This window comes from Vulpes lagopus, chromosome 3 (genome assembly GCF_018345385.1).
Source record: "Vulpes lagopus strain Blue_001 chromosome 3, ASM1834538v1, whole genome shotgun sequence".
Lineage (NCBI taxonomy): Eukaryota > Metazoa > Chordata > Mammalia > Carnivora > Canidae > Vulpes > Vulpes lagopus.
The window spans coordinates 61349032-61374225 of NC_054826.1; the positions used below are offsets into that span (position 1 = coordinate 61349032).

At 45.8% G+C, this 25194-nt stretch overlaps 1 protein-coding gene across 20 annotated transcripts in view; it reads left to right on the forward strand.

Annotated features, from left to right (window-relative positions):
* Nucleotides 1–25194, forward strand: part of KCNMA1 (potassium calcium-activated channel subfamily M alpha 1) — a 718693-nt gene that overhangs the window by 483555 nt on the left and 209944 nt on the right. For all 20 annotated transcript variants that reach the window (XM_041748736.1, XM_041748737.1, XM_041748738.1 and 17 more), the window contains exons 7-10: nucleotides 1797–1872; nucleotides 3955–4125; nucleotides 5730–5821; nucleotides 24113–24223. In XM_041748736.1, the coding sequence (XP_041604670.1) occupies nucleotides 1797–1872; nucleotides 3955–4125; nucleotides 5730–5821; nucleotides 24113–24223 (450 nt within the window). The remainder of the gene's footprint in view (nucleotides 1–1796; nucleotides 1873–3954; nucleotides 4126–5729; nucleotides 5822–24112; nucleotides 24224–25194) is intronic.

A 25194-nucleotide genomic window follows, 5' to 3' on the forward strand; every position in this document is an offset into this window, starting at 1 on the left:
TCCAAATTATTGTGTTAAGTAGGGCTTGGATCAGACAGGCCTGGTTAGAATATTAACCCCATCACTTACCGATCACATCTTCTCGGGCAAGCTGCTTAAGTACACTAAGCCTCAGTTTCCTTATTTGGTTACTGGGAACAATGATAGTACCTGAATCAAAAGGTTAAAACGGTAAAAATCTGAAGAAAATCAAGAAGTCAACATGATGCCTCACACATAACAGGGACTCAGTAAATATTGGCAAGTTTTATAGGCAACTCCTATTCTAGCAACCCAAGAGATGACCAAGAATGACAGAGTGGACATTCTCATTGTTTTTCTGTTTTTGAACCAGAAAGAGATCTTTCCATATATTTCAAAAGATCAGTATCAAACAAATTTTTTAAATATTTGGCTCTTCTTTCCTGGAACTGTCAAACCCAACTCTAGAAAACTAAGACCACGGTTCCTCTGCTCAATTACATAAAGAAAAGAAGATTGATAAAAAGGCAAGCTGGACTCTGGCCTCATGCCTATTCTAGAACTGTTGATCTGACCTCCACTGAGGGACTCTTCCTCCAACCTCTGGGCTATTTAAAATGTACTGATTCATTCAAGGAACACTTATGGATGCTGAAATTATTTGGCATGAGGTTGTGAGGGAAGAGGATACACAAATAGTCTCAGATTCTCACACTGTAGATGACATATTAATTACAGAGGGGAGTGGGCTCCTTTTGGTGGCAAGATTTCCCATTCCCACCTTAACCGACTGGACCTAGGGTAATCGACTTGAGATTTCCCGATGTGATGCCAACCCAGGCAGATATTCTTAACAGAAGCATTTAAACAGGATCTAATCATGGGGGGAAAATCAGACAAATTCAGAATGTGGGGTACTCTATAAGACAGCTGACCTGAGTGCACAGAAAATTAAATGTCATGGAAAACAAAACAAAAAGAAATGGCAGAGGAGCAGTTTAAAGGAGAACAGAGCAGGGATTTGCAAACTATATAGTCCAAGGGCTAATCTGGCCCATTGCCTGTTTTTTGTGAATAAAGTTTTATTGGAACACAGATGTGTCCACATTCCTGACCCCTGAATAAAGAAAGCAACATAATAAACAAATGTAATGCCTGAATCCTGACTGGTTCCTGCATCAAGGTTAAAAAAAAAAAGAAAGAAAGAAAACATCAATAAGCAATTTCAGGGCAAGTTAGAGAAATTTAAAGGGACATAAATTAGAGAAATTTACATGACATTCCTGAATTCACGTGAATTTTCTTGGGCTTGACAACTGTAGCATGATTGTGCTGCACGGTTTCCTTCTTAGGTGTTAAATGCTAAAATATTTAAGGGTTGTGTCATGAAGACGACGATGTACTTATAAATGGTTCGGCCAGAAAGCAAACTAAAAGAATAGAAAAAGAGAAAAGGAAAAGAAGACAACGAAAAAAATGTCCAAAATATTAACTGATCAATCTAGATGAAGGGCATACACATGTTTGTTATACTGTTCTTTCCATATTTCTATAGATATAAAAAATTTCAAAATAAAATCTGACTAAAAAAATTTAAACCCAATGGAAGGATTAATTTAGGGGTCACGTTTAGTGGCCCAGCTGTTATTTTTTCTCTAGGCTCTGGCCCTACGTACTGATGCTGTCTTCCAGGACCTTCCCTTAGGATGGAGGATACATGGCGGGGGGTAGAGGTGGGCTGCGTGTCCTCCAAAGATTGCCGCCACTCTGGAAGGCAGCCCCAACATGCTCTGCTTTTGTAACTTGGGGATTTTGCTTGTTGTCTCTTTGTACAGTAATTCCATCAAGCTGGTGAATCTGCTCTCCATATTTATCAGCACGTGGCTAACAGCAGCCGGGTTTATCCATTTGGTGAGTATCCTTGAAGATGCTCGGGCCTCTGGCTTTTCTGCCCCTTCTGTCCCTGTGTCATTTCATTACTTGAGATTTCTCTCCCTGAAGAGAAACCTCAGCCCCGCAGTGGAAATGTAGGAGGAGAAGCAACTGCACGATGGTCTGGGTTTCCAACCTTTTCACCCCAAACTAGCTCTGGATGGTGAATAATGCTCGCTTCGTTAACCTGGGTTGTTCTGCTCGCTGGTTTGGTGGGGTTTCCATTCTGTCTGCAGTATCCCGAGCAAGCCACGAGATGGCAATGCGTCCCCAGCTAACACTCGCAAAGCTCTAGGCCGCAAGGTTGGAAGTTTGACCCACGTCTCTTAATAAACAACAAATTCAGATCCCTCCATCTCTCTCCGCTTCCCCCTTACAAAAAGCCACCTTTGATTCTCTCCCCTGATGACTTGGCAAGTTATCTTGTATCTCCAGCACGTTAATTCTTTCAAATTATTGACTCTTTGAAAGGCTGACGTTGTTAAGTCAAGCTAGTCTCACCTCCTGGAGGCCGACCTTTATTCCTGCTTTTAGAGACCACAGCTTTTGTAGGAAAGCGTGCTTCCTGCAAACACAAAGTGTTAAAACCAGAAGGAGCCTCCTCTAACTGACGCTTTGAGTAAGGGCGCCTTTCCCAGGCTGAGCCTCTGTTTGGGTTAAGGGGTGGAGGGTGCATTTCATTACCTCCCATTGTCAGGGGGATTTATCATTGCAAAGGAAGGTGCCCCGGGCTGGAAGCCTGGGCTTTCATTCCCCCACTAGATCTACCCACCCCCTTTGCGGATGGAATTCTTGGGTGAAATCACTCCTCCTGGGTAATCATCCTAATCACGAATATGAGCTCACCTTACATTTTGTGAACTAGCTTCTATTCCACCGGGAAACCTCCATGAAAATGGCACATTGAGGCCAAGAAGGGATGTGCGAAAGACGCCAGGTTTTGGAAACTTCCTGTGGACGAAGAGCCAGAGGCTTGGTGATTGGGGCCTTGGAGGCTGGCTGCCCATGTGGGCCGTGCTGGTGGGTGACAGGCACTGCCCACGACGTGGCGGGCTGCAGGGCCGGGATCTGGGGTAGGCCTGGAGAGCCAGCCCGCATCCCTCCCTCTCTCCTGAGAGTAGTATCTGAAGGGTCTCTCCTGCCTACCTCACAGCTTTGTTGTGGCTCGAATTCGATGGGAGGACGGAAAGTGTTTTGTAAAGTCTAAAGAAAAGAGATGGGCACCCTGCACCCCTCGGGGACAAGGGGTTCCTGGTTCACCCATTCTCCTTTCCGTTGAAGTGTGGCCTCTGGCTGATTCACCAGCTGCACCGTGGAGTCGTGGCTACAGAGATCTGAAAGCGTATGTCGTGCAAAGCTGAACATATCTACTGTCTGGTCCTTTATGGAAAAAGCTTGCTGACCCTCGGTCTGAGGAGTTACACAAAAGCAAGTTGCTCTCCTGAGCTCAGTTGTCCTGCACTCGGGGAAACGCCTGCCTGCCGTTTGCAGGGTAGAGCCACCGTCGACATTCTGCAAAGCCCGCAGAGCAGAAGCAGACTCCCAGGAAATACTGTTTGGGGGTTCGGGTGTAAGGTCTGAATGGGCGACGCCCACCAGGCATCCCCTTGGTCAAAATGATGAAAAGAGGAAGCCCTTTGTGGGAGAGTCTAGAATTCCTTTGGGGAGCACATGAGCCAGGCCCTTGCAGAGAAAGGGCAGGGCAGGGCTCTCTAGCTCTTTCCTTGGAAGACAAAGCTGTAAAACATGGCCAGGGGCAATGCCTTAAAATTCAGCTGGCTTCCACTCCTTAACAGTGAGAAGAAAGCCACACTAGGGGTGTTTGTCTCTGTTTCTTCCCGTTTCTTCCGCAGTCAGGAGGAAGGCGAGGAAGGCGTGTTTGTGCTACTACCTCCCCACTTTCTCCGGGAGGCTCTGAGTCCTGGCTGGACTCACCCGGGGGCAACAGGCAGCTCGTGTTGAGGTGCCGTGCAGGTGGCACCAGCCTGCTTGAGCTCTTGTGTCCTGGGTTTACCCTACGTATATATGTCATCTCTTCTCTTCCCTGTCCCCTTGCTTTAGGTGGAGAATTCAGGGGACCCGTGGGAAAATTTCCAAAACAACCAGGCTCTGACCTACTGGGAATGTGTCTATCTACTCATGGTCACCATGTCCACCGTTGGCTATGGGGACGTTTATGCAAAAACCACGCTTGGGCGCCTCTTCATGGTCTTCTTCATCCTCGGGGGACTGGTAAAAACTCTTTATTACAATGTTGATTTTTATGGTCATGAATATTTTCTATTATCCATTTCCTTAAAGCTTTGTATTTTGATTCTGTGTTTCTGCATTACAAGCAGGGGATATGGCCCTAGAGTTACAATCAGGCTAAGGAGACCCAAACGCAAAGGTAGATTTTTGTGCGTATCTCTTTGGTATGTTAGACTGGCTTCCCAGAGACCCAGGCACACTGCCCTTGTCAGGGTCAGCCTTGCCGCCCGGAGGAAACCTAATTGTCTTAAGAAAGTGATGCTCACTTATTACGTGAAGTGTCTGCCCCTTAGTAATGTGATTCAGCAGCTGATACTCCGCAAGGACAGCTGCTGTCACCTGACCCCGTAGATGCTGTGGATCCTCTGTAGACAGTTTGCGGTTTCAAGAGCTTCCCCCCCAACACTCTTCATGATCCTCCCCTAACTTCCAACAAACACTGTGGCTGGGGCCTGCCCTGAAGAGTAGGGTCCCCACAGAGGACAGAAAGGCTCCTACTCTCACGCAGGTGGACATCGGTATGTGAGCCGAGTGTGGGTTTGTACACAGCTGACCGACACCCCCCCCCCCCCCCCCGCCCGCCACGCAGCGACCCCGGGGGATAGGTTTCCTCCCCCTTTGTAAGTCAGAAAGTTTGGCTATTTGCTTTTCTAGTCTTTGCAGATCATAACGGTCGGTCATGATGTAATTTTCGAGGGGGATTTCTGGCAACCCATGGGCGGCTGCTGCATTTTGTCTTTCAAAGTAGCTCATTTTAAGATTTTTTTTTTTTTGCCACATGTGCAGTAAAAGTGATTAGGATCCTACTTCACACGCAGCTTTCACATATGTACACCGCGCATACATTTATATGATGCATATACATCTCTCTGTTCTGTATGCATACGGCGTATATACATTTCGAAAATGTATATAAATGTACATGTGCGTGTGTCCATTGATGCGAGCGTTTCCTGGGCATCGGGGAGGTCCCTGTAGGTAAGGACACCCACTCATCCAGCCACAAGCACAATGTTTGTTGGACAAAACATGGCAGATTTGTGTTCCTCCTTGCTATTCTTTCCTCCCATGTGATTTCCTAAATTCACCTTTTGTGCTTTTTAGTGACTCTTTTTTTTTAAGTGGAGAAAGTTTATATTATTTTGATCTTTTGGTGTTGGTTGTCTTTCATCACTCACGAAGGCAGTGATTCTCCTGTGAATTTTAACCAGAAAGAAAGATCTTCTCTTGCAGTTGTGTGTGTGTGTGTTTCACCAGCATGCACCCCCTTTACTGATTTCCCTTCAACAGGAAGCACTAGATGTCGACTTATGTATTCCTGTCTCCTTTGTATTTTTCTTGACTGTGATTTTTTTTTTTTTTTCCGTTGTCCAGGTTGGCTGATGTTTGTTTTGTCCCATGTATTTTCAAGGGCTTGCCCTTTTTGTGCTTTTATTTTTTATAATCTCCCCCCATAGTAGTATACACCTTGGCGGTTCGAACCCCTTTGTGTTTTCGAATCTTAGCACCCCCCACTTCTGAAAAGGTCACCCCCTTTCTTTGGCCTGTCTTTTCAGTCTCTCTTCTGTCTCCTGTCTTCTCCTCAGGCCATGTTTGCCAGCTACGTCCCTGAAATCATAGAATTAATAGGAAACCGCAAGAAATACGGGGGCTCCTATAGTGCGGTTAGTGGAAGAAAGTAAGTATGCCAAGAGGTTGTGCTGCCTCCACTGGGGTCGAATCCTCTCTGCATGCCATTTTTTTTTTTGGCTCTTGTTTCTTTGTTTCATGCATGTAGGCAATGTTTGCCCGCTACGTGCCCGAAATTGCCGCTCTCATCCTGAATCGGAATAAATTCGGCGGGACTTTTAACAAACATGGAGGCAGAAAGTAAGTCAGTTGCATCAGAAAAGATGTGGTTGAGTGACTTTCAAGAGCTCGTCTGGCGGTGACACCTGAATCCCGCCCCTCACCCCTCTCACCCACCCAGAAGCCTCTGTGAGGCAAGGGCCATGCTCTGTGTGGGGCCCAATGTCAGAATTACCACAGGAAATTGTCACCCGAGGATGGACCACGCAGACCTGTGCCCCTTCGTGGCTTTCCCTGCCCCCCACCTTCCCGAGAGACACCCTGCATCTCTCCTGGAAGGGGTCCCTAGATCATGGGGCCTGTATGTTGTGTTCTCACCCCTACCCGGTAAACCAAGTTCATTCATTCTTTACATCAACTGGCTCAGGGATTACATTCTGGTCCCCCAGACTACTGTAATGCCACCCTATGGGGGGATTCTGTGCAGCTGTGATATGGGGTGTCCTCCAGCGGGGAAGTCTTAGGAAGAGCAAGGGCAAGGTCACCTTGCCTACCATCAGGGCCTTGTGGCAACCCGGAAACCAGTTCTCTTCATCCAGGAGGCACCGAGCGTGTCCTCAAAGAGACTCCTCATTCCTCAGTTGAGATTCCTTCTGGGCAACATATATTCCATTTATGGTGTGTCAGGGCACTGCATGCTATTCCTGATGAGTCTTGGGTTTGGCTTTCCGAACATCGGTGCTTTCTTTTTGGGGACTATTTTGTTCCATGCTCAGATCATTTTTATCAATATCAGTATCAATGGATGGCTTTGTTATCAACCAGAAGTCTGACTCCTATGTGAACAGCAGGGCCTTACCGTCTGTGTCCTCTGCCAGACTACCATCTCGGGAGGAGAATGTTGCAGGGGAGACAGGGCCGGTGGCAACCATTCTTTTCTTTTATTTATTTTTTTAAATGCTTTTTCTTGGGTCCTCAGCTTTGTTGTTTTTGTTTCTGACGTTTTGTGTTTGTTTTAACTTTCATAGAGTAACAGGTTCACAGCCTTAATGTACAGCTCAAGGAGTTTGTTGGTACCTACATACACAGCCAGTGATTACCATCCAGATCGAGATGAGAATATTTTAATCACTCAGGCCCCTTCTCAGTGCTAGAAGCTCCTATCACAGAACTGGGTCCCCCTCCCCTAATACATTTTTCAGATGAACTCTTGAATAGGCTGTTTTGTTTTTTAAGAGAAGATAAAACCATAGGACTACCCTTCCCCCCTCACCTCCTCCTTGCCTGACAGTCCTGTTGGATGGAACAAACCTCATCTTCTGTTGGTCATTCGGGTGCATCCTGAGCTCAGGTGTCCAGTCCTTCGTTCAGAAAATGAGGAGGTAGAAAAAAAAGGACTCATTTTCTTGAACTACCCACAGGACACCAGTTTCCTTTCAAAGGAACAAAGGACAGTGGGCGAGAGGAGGCCAGTTGGCGTCTCTTCCGTGGAGGCAGCACATTCCTCCACCTTCCCTCTAAATGGAGCCCTCCTCTTCCTATTACCTTAACAGCCCTGGATGAGATGAAAACCAAGCTGTTCTGATTTCTGGGCCATTGGTTGGATCCAAAAGGCCAGATAAGTCCAGAGATTCCCACTGGTCATTTATTCCATTGCCAAGAGGAAAACAGCTCCTCTGTCCATTTTGCCTTTAAGGTGTGAACAGGTCGCCATAAAACAGAAGGCATTCTGAGAGCCTGGGCTCTCTTTATGGCCTCCCACCCCACTTGCTCAGCCGGGGTTTCCTTATCACTGTCCCTGAAGAAGCACATAAACTCAATTGCCCTGAAGTCTATATTGAAAATATTTCTTGACTCTCACTCCAGGTAAAAAATTTTCTTTTTCCTCTAGACTCCCTCGTCCACTGCAGGTGGGCCGGGTGGCTGGTGGCTTTTGTCGGTGGGTGACCCAGATAGGGCCTCAGAGCTGCAGTTGCTCACCCACCCCGGGTCTGATCTGGTCATCTTTGTTGCCTTGGCACTTCCACTCAAACCCTCGAGTGCTGATGACTTCAGATCACAGACTTCCAGCAGCTTTTGTTCTGGATCCATCTCTGTCATCTTTTATCACGGCCTTTTAGCCTGGTTTTTCTCTCTTTCTCTATTTTTTCTTCTCCCTTTATGAAAATACACACTTTGCTTTTAATGTTCTCTTTGGGTCTCCAATGTCCCCCGACCCTGAGGACGGAGAGTAGGTCCTGTCATCAACACTGGGACCACTCACTTTACTTTACGCATTGTTTCCTGGTTCAAAAGCTAATTACTAAGTAGTTTAAAGAAGCCCTTTGGTCACTTAGATCTTTCATCAGAAAATATAAGCTCGGGAAAGGAACGGTAATAAAGGGCCATTAGCACCCTTTGTTTGATGTTGTTTTCCAGTCAGTAGAACAAGATTGATGAAATGTTATGTTTGGCCAAAATTTGAGTTTTCATTTGGAATTCAGTGTTGAGAGAATGGGCTGTCAGAATCAATAAGTTTTCTTTCGCTTGGGATATGGGCATGTGGTAGTAATTAGCAATATAAGGTCTTTAGTTGAGCAACCAAGCATGGATTTTGGCAGCAAACATAATGAGAAACTACAGTTGTTCTATTTCTAACGTCAAAAAGTTTCCAGATAAAATTAAATGCATTTGCAAAAGGAAAGCAGCTAAACTTTGTTGAAAGATAGAGTTCAGACTCTTTAAATAGCATGCTTTGCCCTGTGTTCTTGTGTATGCAAAAATATACGCACTAGACTCAGGGGCACACGTACGTACCTATACCCTTCTCCCTAGGATTTCATCAAGTGAATGCCCAGAATGTAATTAAAACATATACATCGTTAAGGGGATTGTTTACATGTGCATATTTTACTCCGAAATAACCTCTCTAACAATGCATTAACTTGTCAGAGAATTTAAGGTAACTTGTGACCCAAAGCTATAGATGCACACAACTTCGAAATCTAAAGGTAATTTAAAGTAAAAAACAACAACAACAACAACAAAATAAAAAAACAAAAAAAACCACACACACACACACACACACACACACACACACAAACAAAAACACAAAAACCAGGCAGAGAAGTTTAGGGTTTTGTTTACATGACACCCAGTTTCAGGATATTGAAGAACATGAAGATTTTGCTGGCACGTCATTTTCGGTTTTCATCTGTGTGTTTGGCATGAAGTAAATACTCCACACAGCATCCCCAGAACATTATCACCATCAACCTGGGATCAAGCGCCTGGAGTGGCTTCCTCCAGCGCTCCTATGGGTATTCATCACTTGACTTCCCACAGGACATCCAGAGCCAACCATAGATGAGGGGACATGTGTGAGTGTCAGCTGTTCTCTGCTTTATCTTATTATGATGTATCAGGGCTCCTAAGAATAGGAATTGGGTGTCAGTAACCAGGGGTTCCATGAATGGCCTACGCAGGCAGTCTCTGTGGGTTGGAGGTCTTGGGGACAATTGGCCTCTTGGGCTGAGACTCCAGATCTTATTCAAAAGAGTAGCCTGCCTGCAGCCAGCCTGCCCCCTTGGGGCACTGTCTCCTCCTCCTCCTTCCCTTCATGTAAAATCAAAGCTGCTCAGAGGTGGGAGAGAAGCAGGGTGAGGCTCCCATGGCCTTTGGGATCCCGGCTTGCTCTCCTTCCTCCCACAGCCCCTGCCTTTCCCCCCAGAGATTTCCTCTCTGTGTGTGACTCAGCCACTCCTCCTCAGTTTATGAGAACTGACAAGATCATGCTCCGAGGTCACATGGCCAAGGGCCATGGAAAATAATCAGCCACAGAGAGGAATCCATCTGCTGTAACCCCCTAACTAGAGTTGGCCAGGCTGGGGAGCCATCTAGACCTTGTGTTTCCCATGATGGGCTTCTAGGACTGAGGTGGTCCTAGGCCAGATGAATGGGAGAGGGGAGAATGGGATGAGTTTAGATTATTCTCCTAATTTCTGGGAGCCAAATGCTGAGAGACACAGAGAGAGGAGAATTAATAATGGAGGCCAAGAAGAAGGCGAAAGGAGAGTGAAGGAAAGGTCCCATATCTGAAGGAGGAGACTGGGGCCCCCCTTGTGGTTGGGGGAAGAGTTGTCACAGACTAACCTGTCTCTGGTCCCAATGCAAGAAAGCTGTCTGTGGAACTTAAATGCTATGGCTCCTCTTAGAACTCTTCTTTATGTAGACAGAGGAGTCCACGTATTTGCAGATGAGAAGCGAATCAGTACGGCCCAAAGCTCTAAGACTGCTGTCTCTGACAGTAGTAATACCTACGGACTTGCATGTTTCTTAATCCTCACAGCAACCCCACAAGGAAGGTGTTATCTCTCTTTGCAGTGGGTGAGGAAACTAAGGAACAGAGAGGTTGCGCGACTTGCCTGACGTCACACGGTGAACACAGGGTAGATTTGAGGTTTGAACCCTGGGGCAATCTGCTTCACTGGGCCATAGAGATCACCTAGAGATCACCTTCTAGAATCCCTTTCTGTTCTGAACCCCATGATCATCCTGTGGTTGTGTGTTTTTATTCATGTGGACCCATAAGTGGGGCCACACCACTGTGCACATGAGAAGAAGAGGAAATGGATGAGTATCACTGTGGGCCTGTCTCTTCTGTACGCTTGCCTATTGCTTCTAAGGTTCGTGCCCCCCCAGAGTCCAGGACAAAAAAATCTGGAGAGGGGACAAACCATTTCTTCCTGGATTTTGCTCATTCGGTTAGACTGGAAATGTATTTACCTCTTGGACCCTTGCAGCAGTGAGAGGCTCGCAAGGATGGACCGAGGTATTAATGACGGAAATATGATTTGTGCCTTATTTGTGGGTCTCCACACTTCCAACCCCTTCCTGAGGAATTCATTTTCAAGGCTACCAGCCATGGTGGCTTGTAGTGACCTGCCAGATGCAGGCACCCCCCACCCCAGGCAGGGCCTGCCTGAGTAGCATCTAAGAAGAGCGTCCCCTGCCTTGGCAGACATAGCCACCTGTTCCCTTCGATTTCCTGGCTGGTCTGCAGCCCAGCTCAGAGCACTTCTCTGGTGCTGGTTTTCTTAACTGTCATGAGGATTAGCGTAGCAGGAGCCCCTCCTGGAAAGTCCTCTATTAGATACTCTCTCTGGGTTCATCTCGGAGTTTTGGGTTGGCAGCATTAAGCCTCAGGAGGCTTGGGTCTTCCGGGAGGGAGTTAGGGCAGTCTGCCTTCAACATGAGGGGTGGCCTTGGGATTGTAAGAGGGGGGCCCTGAAGCCACAAAAGTCGGCAGCATTTATCACGTTTTTCCATTTATCTGCTGAAAACAGATAACTTTAATACGTTCGCTAATGTAGCGGGTATATTTTAAGGAGCATTCAATACTAAAGACAAGAATTTCAGGAGCTAAGAAGTACTAGAGCACAATTAGTTTCCTGCCTCCCTCTCCATTCCTGTTCCCATGTCCACTGGCTCATTTTCAGTCTGTGGATGTTTACCGCATGCCCCCCACGCCCGGCACCATGCGGGTTGTGTTGGGTGCCAGGGATTCGGTGGCGAGCCAGCTATCTCCGTGGGACCTGTCCTCATGAAGGTTGCAGTCGCCAGGCAGTTACAGGCTACGAGCCAGGCTATGACTGACGACAATACCAAGTACAAGTTTTAATGTGCGTGTGGCAAAAATGAAAAGAAGAAAGACTAAAATTCTGTTATAGAGCCAAACGAGATGACTTACTGGAATGAAGTCCTGGGAGGCAGCATTTCAGAGGAGGGCATGTTACAGCCTGTTCCATGGCTGCTGACCCCAGTTCTGTTACTTCTAAGCTGAGGAGAGCTAACACCTCAGTTTTAAAATTCACATTATGGGGCACCCAGGTGGCTTAGTCAGTTAAGTGTCTGCCTTTGGCTCAGGTCACGATCCCAGGGTCCTGAGATCGAGTTCTGCATCGGGCTCCCTGCTCCTCCCTCTCCCTCTGCCTCTGCTCTCCCTGCTTAATTCTCTCTCTCTCTTTCTCTCTCTCTGTCACTAAATAAGTAAAATCTTTAAATAAATAAATAAAATTCATATTACATGAGCCCCTTTTATAAGCAGCCGTCTTTGGTTCTGCCTCCATGGGACTCAGTCTTGAAATCTTATTTTCCTCCCAGTCCCTACTTTGCCTGTACAGTAGTCTCTACTGACTTATCAGGAGAGGCCATCCTTCCCTGACCTCTTATTACTGGGATATTATTTAATTCCATACCTCTTCTCATATCAGACATACTTTCCTCATCTCTCTCTGTGTGTCCTTTGTTCCTTTCTGAGACCACTTTCTATTCCCTCTTGCCGAGCTGTCTGGAAATGCCGCTCCATTTTTTCTACCACACTCAACTTTTGCCCGCTGTGGTTCTAGACTACATTTTGTTGTTTAGAGATTTGGAATCTTAAATGAGTTATGGTGCCAGAGCCGGCATTGCAGTTGACCCTTGAACACAATGGGCTTGAACAGGTGGATTGTTTAGATAAATACAGTACAGTAAATGTGTTTTCTCTTTGTTATGATTTTCTTAATCCCATTTTCTTTTCTCTCACTTTATTGTAAGAATACAATCTGTAATATATGTAACATATAAAGTAGGTGTCAATTGACTATGTCATTGGTGAGACTTAGGTCTGTTAGGTCTACTAACTTAGGTCTGTTAGGTCTACTAACAGCAGGCTGTTAGTAGTTACATTTTTGGGGTCTCCAGAGTTACATGTGGATTTTTGACTGCACCAGGGTTGGTGCCCCAAACCCAGGGTGTTCAAAGGTCAACTGTATTTCTTTACAAAGACTTACTGGATCTACCCCAGAGTCTACCCCCTCCTTGAGGAGAGCTAGCTTGAGTCATGCCTTCATCACCATCTAGTCCACACATGATTATTGAGGACTTGCCACACACAGGCACTGGGGATAAATGGATTCACACCCAGAGAGACTTCCAAATGTACTACATCTCTCTTGACCTACTCATTTTAATATTTGGCCACCAACATGGTCAGAGAGTTCAAACTCAGAGCTTATTAAACCTTCCCTCTTGGTTCCCAGAGGTGACCGACTTCCTACAATAACATTTCCATCTTGATTTTTTCTGATAAGGGCTGACTCCAGCACTTGGGAATAGGATGTGGGGTTAATTCATGGTGTTGTCTTAGGCCATCTTTCTTTTCACCTCTATGCACAGCTCAGGCAACACTACCTCTCCCTTTGGCAGGTAGGGATGTGTCCGGTAGGGCAGGGGGGGGTTGTGGCTACTCCTGTGGGGAGCATTTCCTATAGGATGCCATTTATGATTTCTGTATCACAGACATCACTCTGGTTGAAATGTGACTGAGGCTTTGCATTTCACACAAACTTCCATCCCTTGACAGGAAGCCACTCAGCCCTCTCCTTGCATGGCCCACGTGATTCCCAGCCTGAACTCCCGGCAATGTTTTCAGATGCCTAGATTTTAAAAGCCATAAATTAGCAAATCATCAACATATCACCAGGAAGGATCATCTGGTAGCCATTCTAGTCAGAAGGAAACACAGGCCCCAATAACTGATCTTCGCAAAGATATGAAGAACTGTAGACAGACAGATACAGTAAATAGGAAGACAAACAGATAATTCAAGTTGACAGATCATCTTGGACTGATTAGACATTCTGCTTTGATTACCATTAAACTTTTGGGGGAGGAAAAAAAGAATTGAGATTGCCCTAATACTTTGGAAAAATGACCCCTTGACTACTTCTGAAATTCAGAACTGAGGCGCAGATACCAAAAGCAAGTGTCATTAGATGCTGTATCATATAATGTAACATGCTAGGTATTCCTTTCTGATGAGAGGGGTCTTGGTGGGTGTGGATGTGGGCGCTTCTTTCTTTGCATCTGCTTTGGATTCTTGTAAGCCACATCTTCAGTCCCTTTCAAACTTGAAGCTCTATTTAAAGAGACTTGGATGCATATTAAATCAATTTCCTGATAATACTAATGGAATGAAGGCTTGTCCCTCCCTCCCCCTTCCACTTTCCTGCCATCTCTCTTCTCTTCCACATACTTATCAAAATGTTCCAGCTATTGTTCTGAAAACAAGAATAGAAATGTAGGTGGGAGATGAACTGTATACCTAAAAAAATAAAAAAGTCATATTCAAACCTAGACTTTTGCTCTCAGAGAAGTCTTTCTTCCATAAAAAAAAGAATTCCAAATATGACTTTTCTAATTATAATCCCTGAAAAGTCTTTCAGCACAACCTCACGTTTGATTGGGTGAATCCTTGCTGGGTAGGTTCCAAATCTAAAGAACAAATGCCATCATCCGAGAATGAGTTGCACTGTGTTTTCTGTCTTCCTGCTATGTCATTCATTGCGATAGAAGTCTTTCCAGAGCTGTGCAAAGTCATTCCTATTAGACTTGGGGTTTGTCCCACTGATGCTGCCATCATACACCAGGAAACTTTCTAACTGTCCAAACCTATCATCTCTTTCCATAAAAAGAACTTTAGATGCTGTTGCAACATGAGACTCATGGAAACCTGATTCTGTGTCTCTCAGGGTTCACGGTCTCACATCTAGTATGAGTGCTGCATAACAAGGACCTGCTCCCACTCCAGAACCATGGGGACTGCTCCAGATATGGGTACCGATTGTTAGTAAAAGCAATCTCATCTCCCCTCTGTATACCTTCTTAATTAGGGGACGTGGAGGCAGTTAAGAGATAGATTCATGCCCATCTCTGCGAGAGGTTTAGTGATCTTAGCCTCTGACCTCAAAGGCAAATGCCAGCTAGGCTGTAGAACAGATTTAGGAAAGTTCCCATCCCAACATGTTTGCTCAGCTAATAAGTTTGGGAGCCCCTTCCATGTTCCAGTCACTGTGCTAAGTGCTGTGGTTGAAGGACAAGCAGGAACTTGTGATTCTGATCTCCTGGAGCTTACCTGAGATGTTGACCAACAGAATGATCCAAGGAACGAATGGTAGCTAAACAAAAGCTTGATTATGTAGGAGCATCATCCCAGTGAAATGCTTTTTGGCAAGAATTTTGTTCAATGAAATCATGAAGGCTGCAAGCACTTTCAGGGGAGTGCTTCTAAAAGCAGTTGATTAATTCATATTGTTAAAATGTACCCATTGCAGTAGTTTGGGGCAAAAGTAACAGCAGGGTGACTTGTACACCTAACAATCCATGGTTCTAATGATGGACCCAGTCTCTCTCTGAGACTGGGAGGGTGGTAGAGCTGCTGATGCAACCCCCAGCCCCCTCTTTGTCATCCCTTATAGTGTCCCCTGGTGGTATGTTATGCCTCAGCAAGCCCTGGAACCTGTGGACTCCTCCTAGTTCTTATGTGTGTAATGGATGATGGAGGCTGGCTACTATGTTGGGTCTACTCAGAGTGGATTGGATAGCTAGCAGTGTATGCCAACTGGGCCAACACCCTTGTATGACTGGGGAACAAGGCCAGGATGTGTTAACTTGATTGTATGGGAACGCAGTCCCAACAAGATATGCTCTAGGGCCGTGAGGCATGATTTTCCATGGGTGTTAGGGGGAGGTGGGCCTCACTTTGCAGATCAATGCTAACATACCTCCCCTCTACAAGGGCAAAAGTAAGAACCAATTCTTTACTTGGACTCATTTTCCCTCTATTCCACCTTCATCCCTGAAGGGTGTGGTTGACCTTTGCCTTAGTCTTCCCTACTCTTGGTGCCTCCTGTTCAGAAGCAGCACCACCCAGTAGAGACAGGCAAATCTACTTTGATCTGCATAGAGGAAAGTGATGTTCAGTGCCCTGATTTCTCTGTAAGAGTGGAGCACCTTCTAGGATTGGAAGAATCAAGTCAAAGGAAGATTGATGTGCTTGAAAATGGCCAAAGGCCACCAAACCCAAAGTAAGGGAATGAATAAAATGTGGAAGGGCATAGGGTTGGGGAGAGACACAGTGTAATTTGTGAGTTGGGCAGTTATGGAATTGCCTACTTAAGAATTGCCATACAGGTCCTCTTCTAGGAAGGAAGGAAAGAAGGGGGGAGAGAAAGAAACCAAAACAACATGAGCATGCTGCGTCCATGTGAAAATTAAATGAGAAACTAAGGTGAGGGTAAACAACTCTTCCAGTCAGGAGCTCTCTGGTTACAGGCAACAGAAACTGATTCTTGCTAATTTAAGCAGAAAAGGAATTTTTTTGAAAGTTAGGGTACCTTAAGGAATTCAGAGGAAAGCTGAAGAGCAAGATCTCAGAAAGGACACTGTTGAGCCAGCCAAGCCACCCTGGGATCTGGCACTCAGGGACAGTCATTACAGGGTTTTGCCATCAGGATGGATCCCACTGAGAACTTAGTGTCACTCCATAGAAGACTGACAAGAATTGATTGGCCTAGCTCAGGCAGGGAACCTTGATTCAAGGTCCTAAGACTATATCTGACTGAGGAGGGCATTTTAATTTTCCCAAATTAAAAATGAAGTGCCATCGACAGAAGAGAGGATGCTTGCTGGATAGGTCGAGACAACCAATGCCTCCTACACTGCAGTTCTTAGGATTGATTGATTGATTGATTGATTTTTAAATATTTATTTATTTATTTGAGAGAGAGAGAGTTGGGGGAGGGGTAGAGGGAGAGAGTCTCAAGCAGAGTCTGTGTGAGCTCGGAGCCTGATGGGGGGCGGGCAGGAAGGGTGTGATCACATGACCCCGAGTTTACAACCTGAGGTGAAACCAAAAGTTGAACACTTAACCAACTGGGCCACCCAGGCACCCTTCGGAATTTATTTTTAAGGCCTGGATGGAGGCACCTTTTAGGCAATAAGCTACAAAAGATGTGTGATCACTCCATGTGTGTGATCTAATTATGGAGATCTAATTGTGATCTGGGATGGTGAAGGTACAGACACAGGCCACAGTTTAGGTCCTGACTATTTGTATATGGTAAGATGTACCCACTTTGTGCAGAAAGTTCTAGTCTGGTCAGGACATCTCAGTATTCACTGTTGGCGCCACCAGTAGTCTGTCCTGTGACCTTGGGGCTCTGTTTTACAGAGGTGCCTTTGCTGCACTGTTGGGATCTATTTGCTCAGCCTTCTGCCCCTGTTTAGGGAAACAGCAAAACAGCCTGTCTCTTTCCAGAATAGCTCTATTGACAGCTGGATGAGATGATTACTTTATTCTCTTCCTCACTAGGAGGGAGAAGGCATTTCCTTTCTTTGTAATTAGCAAAGTACTAGCTGTGGCCCCGTGTAGGAGATTTTCTTATCTCTAACCCTCCTTGGGCTTTTCTTTCGTTGGCTTTGTTTTTTCATTAGTTTTAACCGGAAATGGCTACAGCCAGGGTTTGAGACTGTGACCTCAATACACATTCATTGTTTTGTTTTGATTTTTGTCCTCCTTACATGTCTTGTTCTTTCACAAGCTTGAAACATGATAGTAGATCTGAGGCAACAGAGTCAGCCAATGATCTATCTGACAGTCTCACGATTAATGGTTTTATTTCTTCTACACTTAGAGTGGCACAGGGTGGCCAAGACAAGCATGTCTTACCAACCAGTCTACTGGGCAGCAGATAGTTCTGGAAAGTCTAGTGCTTTGGGAGTCCTGAGCCAGGTCCCAAGATGGGGTAGAAGGATGGGATCTATTCAGCCTGGAGCTAGCTTTTGTTGACCAAAAGTGAACTCCCTTACGTGGAAGTCAGTTCCTTTGGGACAATCTCTCAGCACTGGAGGAAGTGGGAAGGCGGGAGTTGGATCAGCCTCCTTCCTTTTGGGCAGTGGGGTCGTGCACCTCAGGGGAAAACCTGGGTAATGGCCACCCTGAAAGACATGACCCAAACCAGGGGAAGCTGTGTGACAAAGCAGCCAAAGAAAGCCCTACCAGGTGACAATGGAATGTCAAGCCCAGAGTCTGCCCAAACTCAGCTTGCATAAGAGTCTTGGAAAGATACTTACTGGAAACTGAATGGTTCAAATTCAACCTTGGAGGGACAGCATGAACTTGTAGTGCTGACCACTGTGTGATTTGGGTTGTGGGGTCTCTTGCCACCCAAACCTTGCTTTCTACATGATACAATGCCGCTGAATGCCCTGGACAAGTCCTTCTTAAAATTCATCCCCATCAAGTCGTTGACTACCCGTGGTGGGGGTTGTTGTGGGGAGGTGGGATGGAAAGAGCATGATTAGAAGTCTCAGCAGAAAGACAGAAGAGATTCTAGCATATGTATTTGATATAAATATTATAGTTTTACAGAGACATCTAGATCAATATATGCCACATTTCATCTACCTCTCTGACAAAGTGAGCACAATGTATTCAGGGAAAGCTGTATAGGATTTTCAATTTACTCTGTGTGATTTATTGTGACAGGATAGCTATGGGTTTTTTAAGTTCTTTATACTTGTTCCAGTAAAAATGGATATAGTATCTTTAAAAATAAACAGCCCAGAGCTGTGCATTTTACATTGTCTTCCTAGAATGAGGCTCTGCTAAAGAGAGATCTGAGACCTCCCTGCCCCGGGAAGGGGGGTGGGTAGTGGGGAGGAACCTGATGCAGTCAGATTTGCCTCAGTTCTGCTCTTTAGCTGTTTCGAGGATGGTGGGGGTGGCGGAGAGGGTGAGCAGAGAGAGCTGAATTAGGAAGCACTGCAGACGTCTAGACAAGATAGGATGGTGGTGTGAACTAGAAGGCACATTGAGCTGGAACTCTGCCGGGGGGGGGGGGATCCATCAGTGTCTGTGGGTGCAGCCCACTCAGTCTGGGCCCCTTCATTTTCATTTTGTAGTGACTGGCCCCAGTCTCCCGATTCCCTGCTCAGGCTCCTTTCAGCAGCATCAGCCTTTCTTCTCTCTAGATAGAAGTCATCAAAGCCAGGAGGTAGGACTGCTCTTGCTGTGCTACTCAGCATGTCCTAAATCTCTGGCCCTCAGTTTCCACATCAAAATAATGCAGGCACTAGACCAAACATTCCCCAAGGGCCATTCTGATACTAAGATGAACATGAGTCTATGGAGTGGAGCCCATCCCCGTCATGGTTCCCTTTTTCAAGGCTACTGACTTGAAGCAATGCTACCCAAGTGTTCTTAAAAGCATGTATGTTTTTGTTCTCATTCAGCTCAACTCAACCTCAGTGGGCCTCTGAAGGCCGCATCCACTGGAGCCTTTCAGAGTTTGGGGGTCCTCTCAACATCATCCTCTTATGCCTGCTGCCTTAGGTCACCTCCCCTAAGTTGTCCATTCTGAAAGGCAGCAGTGGAACTGAGCTCTGAAGCAGATCCCAACTCAACTGGGCCATCCTGGCTTCCCTCCACCATCTCCAGGAAGGAAGTAGAGTGATTGAGGAGAATGCATGGGATTTCCTTCTGGAGGTGGAGATACTTAATGATGGGGGAGGCACATCCATATTCATTTAGTGAAGATGTACCCATGATAAAAGCACTTGGCAGTTTTCTGGTGAATCCTGCTAGAGTTTGTAATAGTCAAGCATTATTCTTATTCTGGTTGTCACACTCATCTACTGACACCAGGCTTGCTCCATGACACCCCTAATTCAGTGTTATCCACCCTTAATTCAGTGTTACCCACTCCTAATTCAGTCCAGTCTATGTTTATGGAGCCCTGCATACTTGCTTACACTGGATGAATAACTCTTTTACACAGAATGCCATCTGCTACTATTCTGGCATTTAAGATGCTTCTTCATGCATCTGAGAAGAATCTTTTAATCCAGCCATTAATGTTGGTTTATCCCAAGAAAGATTTATTTACAGAACTCGACAAAATTTTAAAAACAAAGAAGTCCCATTGGATCAGAAATGATTATTGATTTAGGTTTGTTGGCCATCTTCACAAACCACACGGCCAGGCCCCATAGAAATCTCTCATTAAGATTGCCAACAGTTTAAAGAAGTTTAATCTAGAGCCACTCTGGGAACAGTGTTAGTTAACTTCATAGTGTAAACTTTCCTAAATATTCTCCATTATAAATGGATCATTTATCATCTGGATCCTTGGGCTGGTGAGGTAGTCCTGGGCTGGACATAGCATATAATGTCTAACATGGATATTTGCATCACTTTGTCATCCCTTGGCTTGACAAATCATTGTGACTTCAGTGTAAAAAACTTGGTTTAGAGTTTCGGCCATCACTCGGCCTTTGCTTTCTCGACCACATGCAGCCAGCATCTAGTGATGCCACAACATTGGGATGTTTTAAGTGAGAATCATCTCTTTCTATCCTAGTCTCCAGGCTAAGCGTCTCTCCTGTTAGACCCCTCTAGCATTCCCTCCACTGAGTGACCAGGAGGACATCCTGTTGGCCCAGCCCCGCCCGCCATAGAGGAGTGGAAGCTACAATCCTCCAGCCTCTGCTCTCTACACTCCATCACTTTCATCTTAGTGAGCATTAGAGCCGGGGACCTGGGTCACATCCTGAACAAGTCACTTTCTTGCTTTGGGATGTCAGGCATGCGACTTAAGGAAATTGAGGTTAAGAGAGGTTATCTGCAAAGATGCAGATTGTAGGAACATGGGGTTGTTTGAGGATTAGGTGAGATTCCAGGGGCCCTAGAGCACTTTACATCTGTTTACCTACTGATTTATAGATATCACTTGAGTCCTACCATTTAATAATGCTTACAATGGCCCAACCTTTCACTGGGCCCTTCACATATATTATCTATTTAAATAAATCCTCAAGATAACCTCATGAATCAGGTACTAGCTCCAGCCCCTCTGAGACTCTGACGTTATGGTTGTAAAATGCAGAATTGGTACCTTACCTAAGACTATTTAGTTATTTAGTGTCTGAGGCTATCAAAGTACGAATCTCACATGGTAGATTTGTAGGTGTCATGGAATCTGGCAGAGATAATTTTGGATGAGGATCTTTTTGGCATCCTTCAAATCGTACACTGTGAATAACCATCACTCTGCATCCAAGGAGGGCACACTCTGCTCGCAGTCTTAGAATATTTTCAGTTGTATTTTCAATCACTGAGGATATAAGAAATTCTGCTTCTCTTTTCCCTGCAATAACATCCTTCCCCCAACTACCATCCCTGGAATTTTCAAAAGTCCTGATAATATTTCTGGAAATTAAATTTTCCCCTTTCACCATCCATCCCTTGTGCTCCTGCAGGCCCCACCCCCACCCCCTCCCGGCTCCCTCAGACACAGGCTGATGGGAGCAGATCTTCTAATGCAGATGCTGAGTTAGAGAGGTGACTTCTCCCCATCCATCAACTCTAACTGCATTCAAACATGTTCAATATGTGGGCTTCTTGATAACTTCCACTGTATGGAAAACAAAATGGAGGGAAATGATTATTGGCACAAAAGGGGGAAGTCATAAATCTTCAAATCAGATATAGGACAGATTGGAACAATATGGGTTCTCCAAGGTTGCCATGATAATGTACCTAATAACTCTCCTTGGGCAAAAAGGCAATCTGCTTTCAATCAATCTCGCTTTTTCTGAGCAAAAATACCAATTATGTTGAAGGAAGATTTTTTTTTTCTTCCTTTTTGATAAAGGCTGCTCTCCACCCCAGAAATCATGCTGTAGCTAAAAGATATATATTCTCAATTGTCTAGAATGGTATTGGACAGCTAGCTTCAAATGAGGAAAGTCAATCCTTTTTTGTCTCTCCTCTCCTGCCTGCATTTGTCTACTTCTTAAGAGAAGTGAAAGCTAATTAAAGGCTTAAGGGATAATATTGATTGCATTGGAATATATTTTATATGTACCCAGCACATTTTCAACTAAGAGAACCCTGACTCTTTCTAAGGCTGAATAAATCAGCTGGCGGGGCCTTTGATTCAAGGGTGAGAGGGTGAACTCATCTCCTTCCCTTCCACTTCTCACACATCTGTCCTAGAGATGAATGATTTCAGAACAGGGAGAGGGAATGCTGGCAGATGTTCATTCAGTCCTTTGCGTACAGGATGGGAAGGATGAATGTTCAGGCATTTCCCTGGACCTATCATTGATTTGAGTCCAGCTTTGAATAATCACCAGGCTTCTACTAGTATAGAACTTTGAGCTTTGCAGTGCCTGGGGTGGGAGCTGGCTGGGTGGTATTAACCTCTCAGCTCCCTCATCTTTGAATGGGGATAAGGAGCTTGCCTAGGATCACACACAGCCTTGGTTGGCAGAGCAAAGAATCCAGTCTGGCTTATTTTCACATCCAGGTGAGAGGGAGGGCCCCAACCACACATATGTCCTGTGGAGGAACCCTACGTTGGATTCATGCTGGCCTTGTTCTTAGTCATGGAAGTCTGCAGGCAGAAAGTGTGAGAACTGCCCCATGCAGCTCCAGATGTCAGTTCAGGAGGGAGATCCATTTCTCCGTCACTTTCTGAATACACTTGGCAAATTCAAAATCAGAAATCTTATTCAAAACGTGCAAATTCATTTGCAGCCTGTTTTGTCCATATAAATGCACTTGTGCTACAAGAAATATTTTAAAATATGACATGATAAAAATGTATATAACCCAAGGATTCTGTTCATGTCCCATGTCCTGACAATGCGTACTTCTGGAGGGAGCTACTCATATGGGTTTGGGGCATTTGGATGGGTGGTGAAGGGACCTCCCTGAACCTGGCTGGTACTGGCCAGGTTCAAACAAAGTGATTGTGTTGGAACGTCCCTTCTGAGGCAGCCCCCTGACGGTCTTTCCTCCTTGTGATGGCCTGGTGCTTGCCCGGCCACTAAGTGCAGCACCGTAACAATAACAGTCCATAATAGTGATATTATTAACTGCATTGTGCATATTATTGATTTACTCTTTGTTCTGCATCATTATCCTTTCACCAATGAGTTTACTGCCTTATTCTCACATACTTAGTCAAGCACCAAATTACAACGAAAGGGCAGGCTCTTGTAATGGCATCTAATGGAACATTGCATAAGTGATCATCACTTCCTCCCATTATGAGCTGCCTCCAGCCAATGAGCTTTCTGCCTTATTGGAATGTGCACAGAGCAATTATGAGGTGCAAGGGGCCTAGCCATTCTAAATTTTTTCCCACGAAATTACCGTGCTTCAGTGTTCGCCACCTGCCCATGCCTCAGAGCCCAGCCAGGGATTCGGCCTCTGTTACTAGCAGTCTGAGAGGCACAGAGACACGGGCTGAGCCCCTTGCCACAGTCTTCTTATTAGAAGCCAGCAGGTTTCCTCCCCACAGCCAGGCCTCGGCTTTGGGTTGTGGGGCTAACCCTTGCATGAAAGGGCTTACTCCTGATGGAGCGTCAGATAGCAAATGTCTGGCTACCACGGGGTAGCCAGATTGGTTCAGATTCATCAGACTGATCCAGGAGCACAAAGATGTTGGGGGGACTGTTGTCCTAGAGGTTCTGGAAAAGAGGGAAACCACCATCTCCAGAAACAGGAGTCCAAAGCTCCCTGGATCAAGGCAGACAATTCCAGCCTCATTCCTTTCTAGCTTCTCCCCATCTTGAAGTAAAATGCTTTGGCCCTCGTGGAAATCTCAGACACCCTAGGGAAGCAGCTATCTGGGGATACACAGCCTGCGGCATGATCTCAGATTCCATAGGCGTCCCATCCTCATTTAGCCCTGAGTAATGCTCACTTACTGTAAAGTGTTACATGCCCCCATTGTCGGAGGAGTTATGGCGGAAAAATGCAAAATTTCCTTTTTACTGCTTATGGCCAGCAGAGCCCATAACGTGTCAAGCCGCACATTAGCCACCCTGATAAAAGTCCGCTTTCTTACACACAAAATCATCGTTTCAGCAAGATTTGTTATCTCATTACCTGATAAGCTCTATGTCATAAACCAAGACTCATTCGGTAAATCTCTCAAGAGGACGCTTTGTGGGCAGAAAGGGAAAGATATGAATCTGCAAGGGACTTGATAATGCAGCATTTAAGCACAAGCATAATGTCACTTATTGTTAAATGCATAAAACCACTTGGCCAAACGGTTGGGCTTTTAATAGGATTTTGTGCAGCATCAGGTGAGAAGCCATATGCCTTTTCTGCCGAGGAGTCTCTGAACACCTGCCAGCACCGCTGCTTTGCCTCACAGCCCTCTGGGGATGGGAGCTGGGCTTTAATTGAGGCCTCGGGAGGAGATGAATGCTTCCCTGCAGCTGTGCGCTTCCTCTGTCTTGCGTGGGGTGGGTGCTGGGTCAGCGCCAGGCTGGCCCCATCTGACTGGCTTCTCCTGTTCAGGCACATTGTGGTCTGCGGACACATCACTCTGGAGAGTGTTTCCAACTTCCTGAAGGACTTCCTGCACAAGGACCGGGACGATGTCAATGTGGAGATCGTCTTTCTTCACAAGTAAGGGGCCCCTGCTGTTTCAAGACCCTCCATGCAACCAGGCGCCCCGAGAAGGACTCCCTGAGTGTCCATAGGAGTGGTGGTGAAGGGGCCATGTTGGGGGGAGTGCAGAGTTGAATTGGCCATGACCCTCCCCCCACCAGTGGCCTCCTTAGAGAGAACACCATGGAGCTAATGGAAAGGGAACCGACACATTAGTTCAGTGGTGAGCACGGCACCTGCCTCCATGGAGGCAATTCAGGCACATGCGAGTGAAGTTTATTATGGGGCAAACATGTCATTACTGTCTCATCAGCTGTCTGGATCTATTGGATCTAGGTGTGTTCACAGTGTCTGGTGCGGAATGAGCTGTATGGTGTGGATGCATTCTTTACAACTGAAGGAGTGACATAGTGGCCAGGCAAGACCCAAACGTAAGAAGAAGCAGGGTATAAAGTGCTCGCAACAGCTGCAACAGCAATTGCTATTTCTAGAAACCTCAGTGTAGGACCCTGTGCTGGTCCCATCTCTAATCAACACAGGGAGTCAATGTACATGCTGTGAACTCAGAGGATTCCTTATGAGTCTTGCTGAGTAAGTTACTTAGCCTCCCTGGGCCTCAGTTTTCACATTCCTAAGATGGGGAGATCACAATGGTTTCATTCTACCATGTAGAGAGAATGAAAAGAAATAGTCCGCGTAAAGTATACAGAGCAGAGTCAGGCACACAGGAAGTGCACAACAAATGTTAGCTATTATGGTGAAAGATAAAATATATTAGGCTAGATAAGCAACTTAGAAGATAGGTCTTATCATGTTTCTTGGACAGTGGAGGAAAGCCAGATATCTCCCTCTGCTCAATGTTGTTGGGATTTTAAGCTTTGCCTGATCCCCTTTTAAGGAAAAAGCCTGCCACAGGGATAGAGAGTCCAGGGACTCGGGCATGGCACCATCTTATATTTTGATGGAAATGGGGCCATCATAGGGCCTTC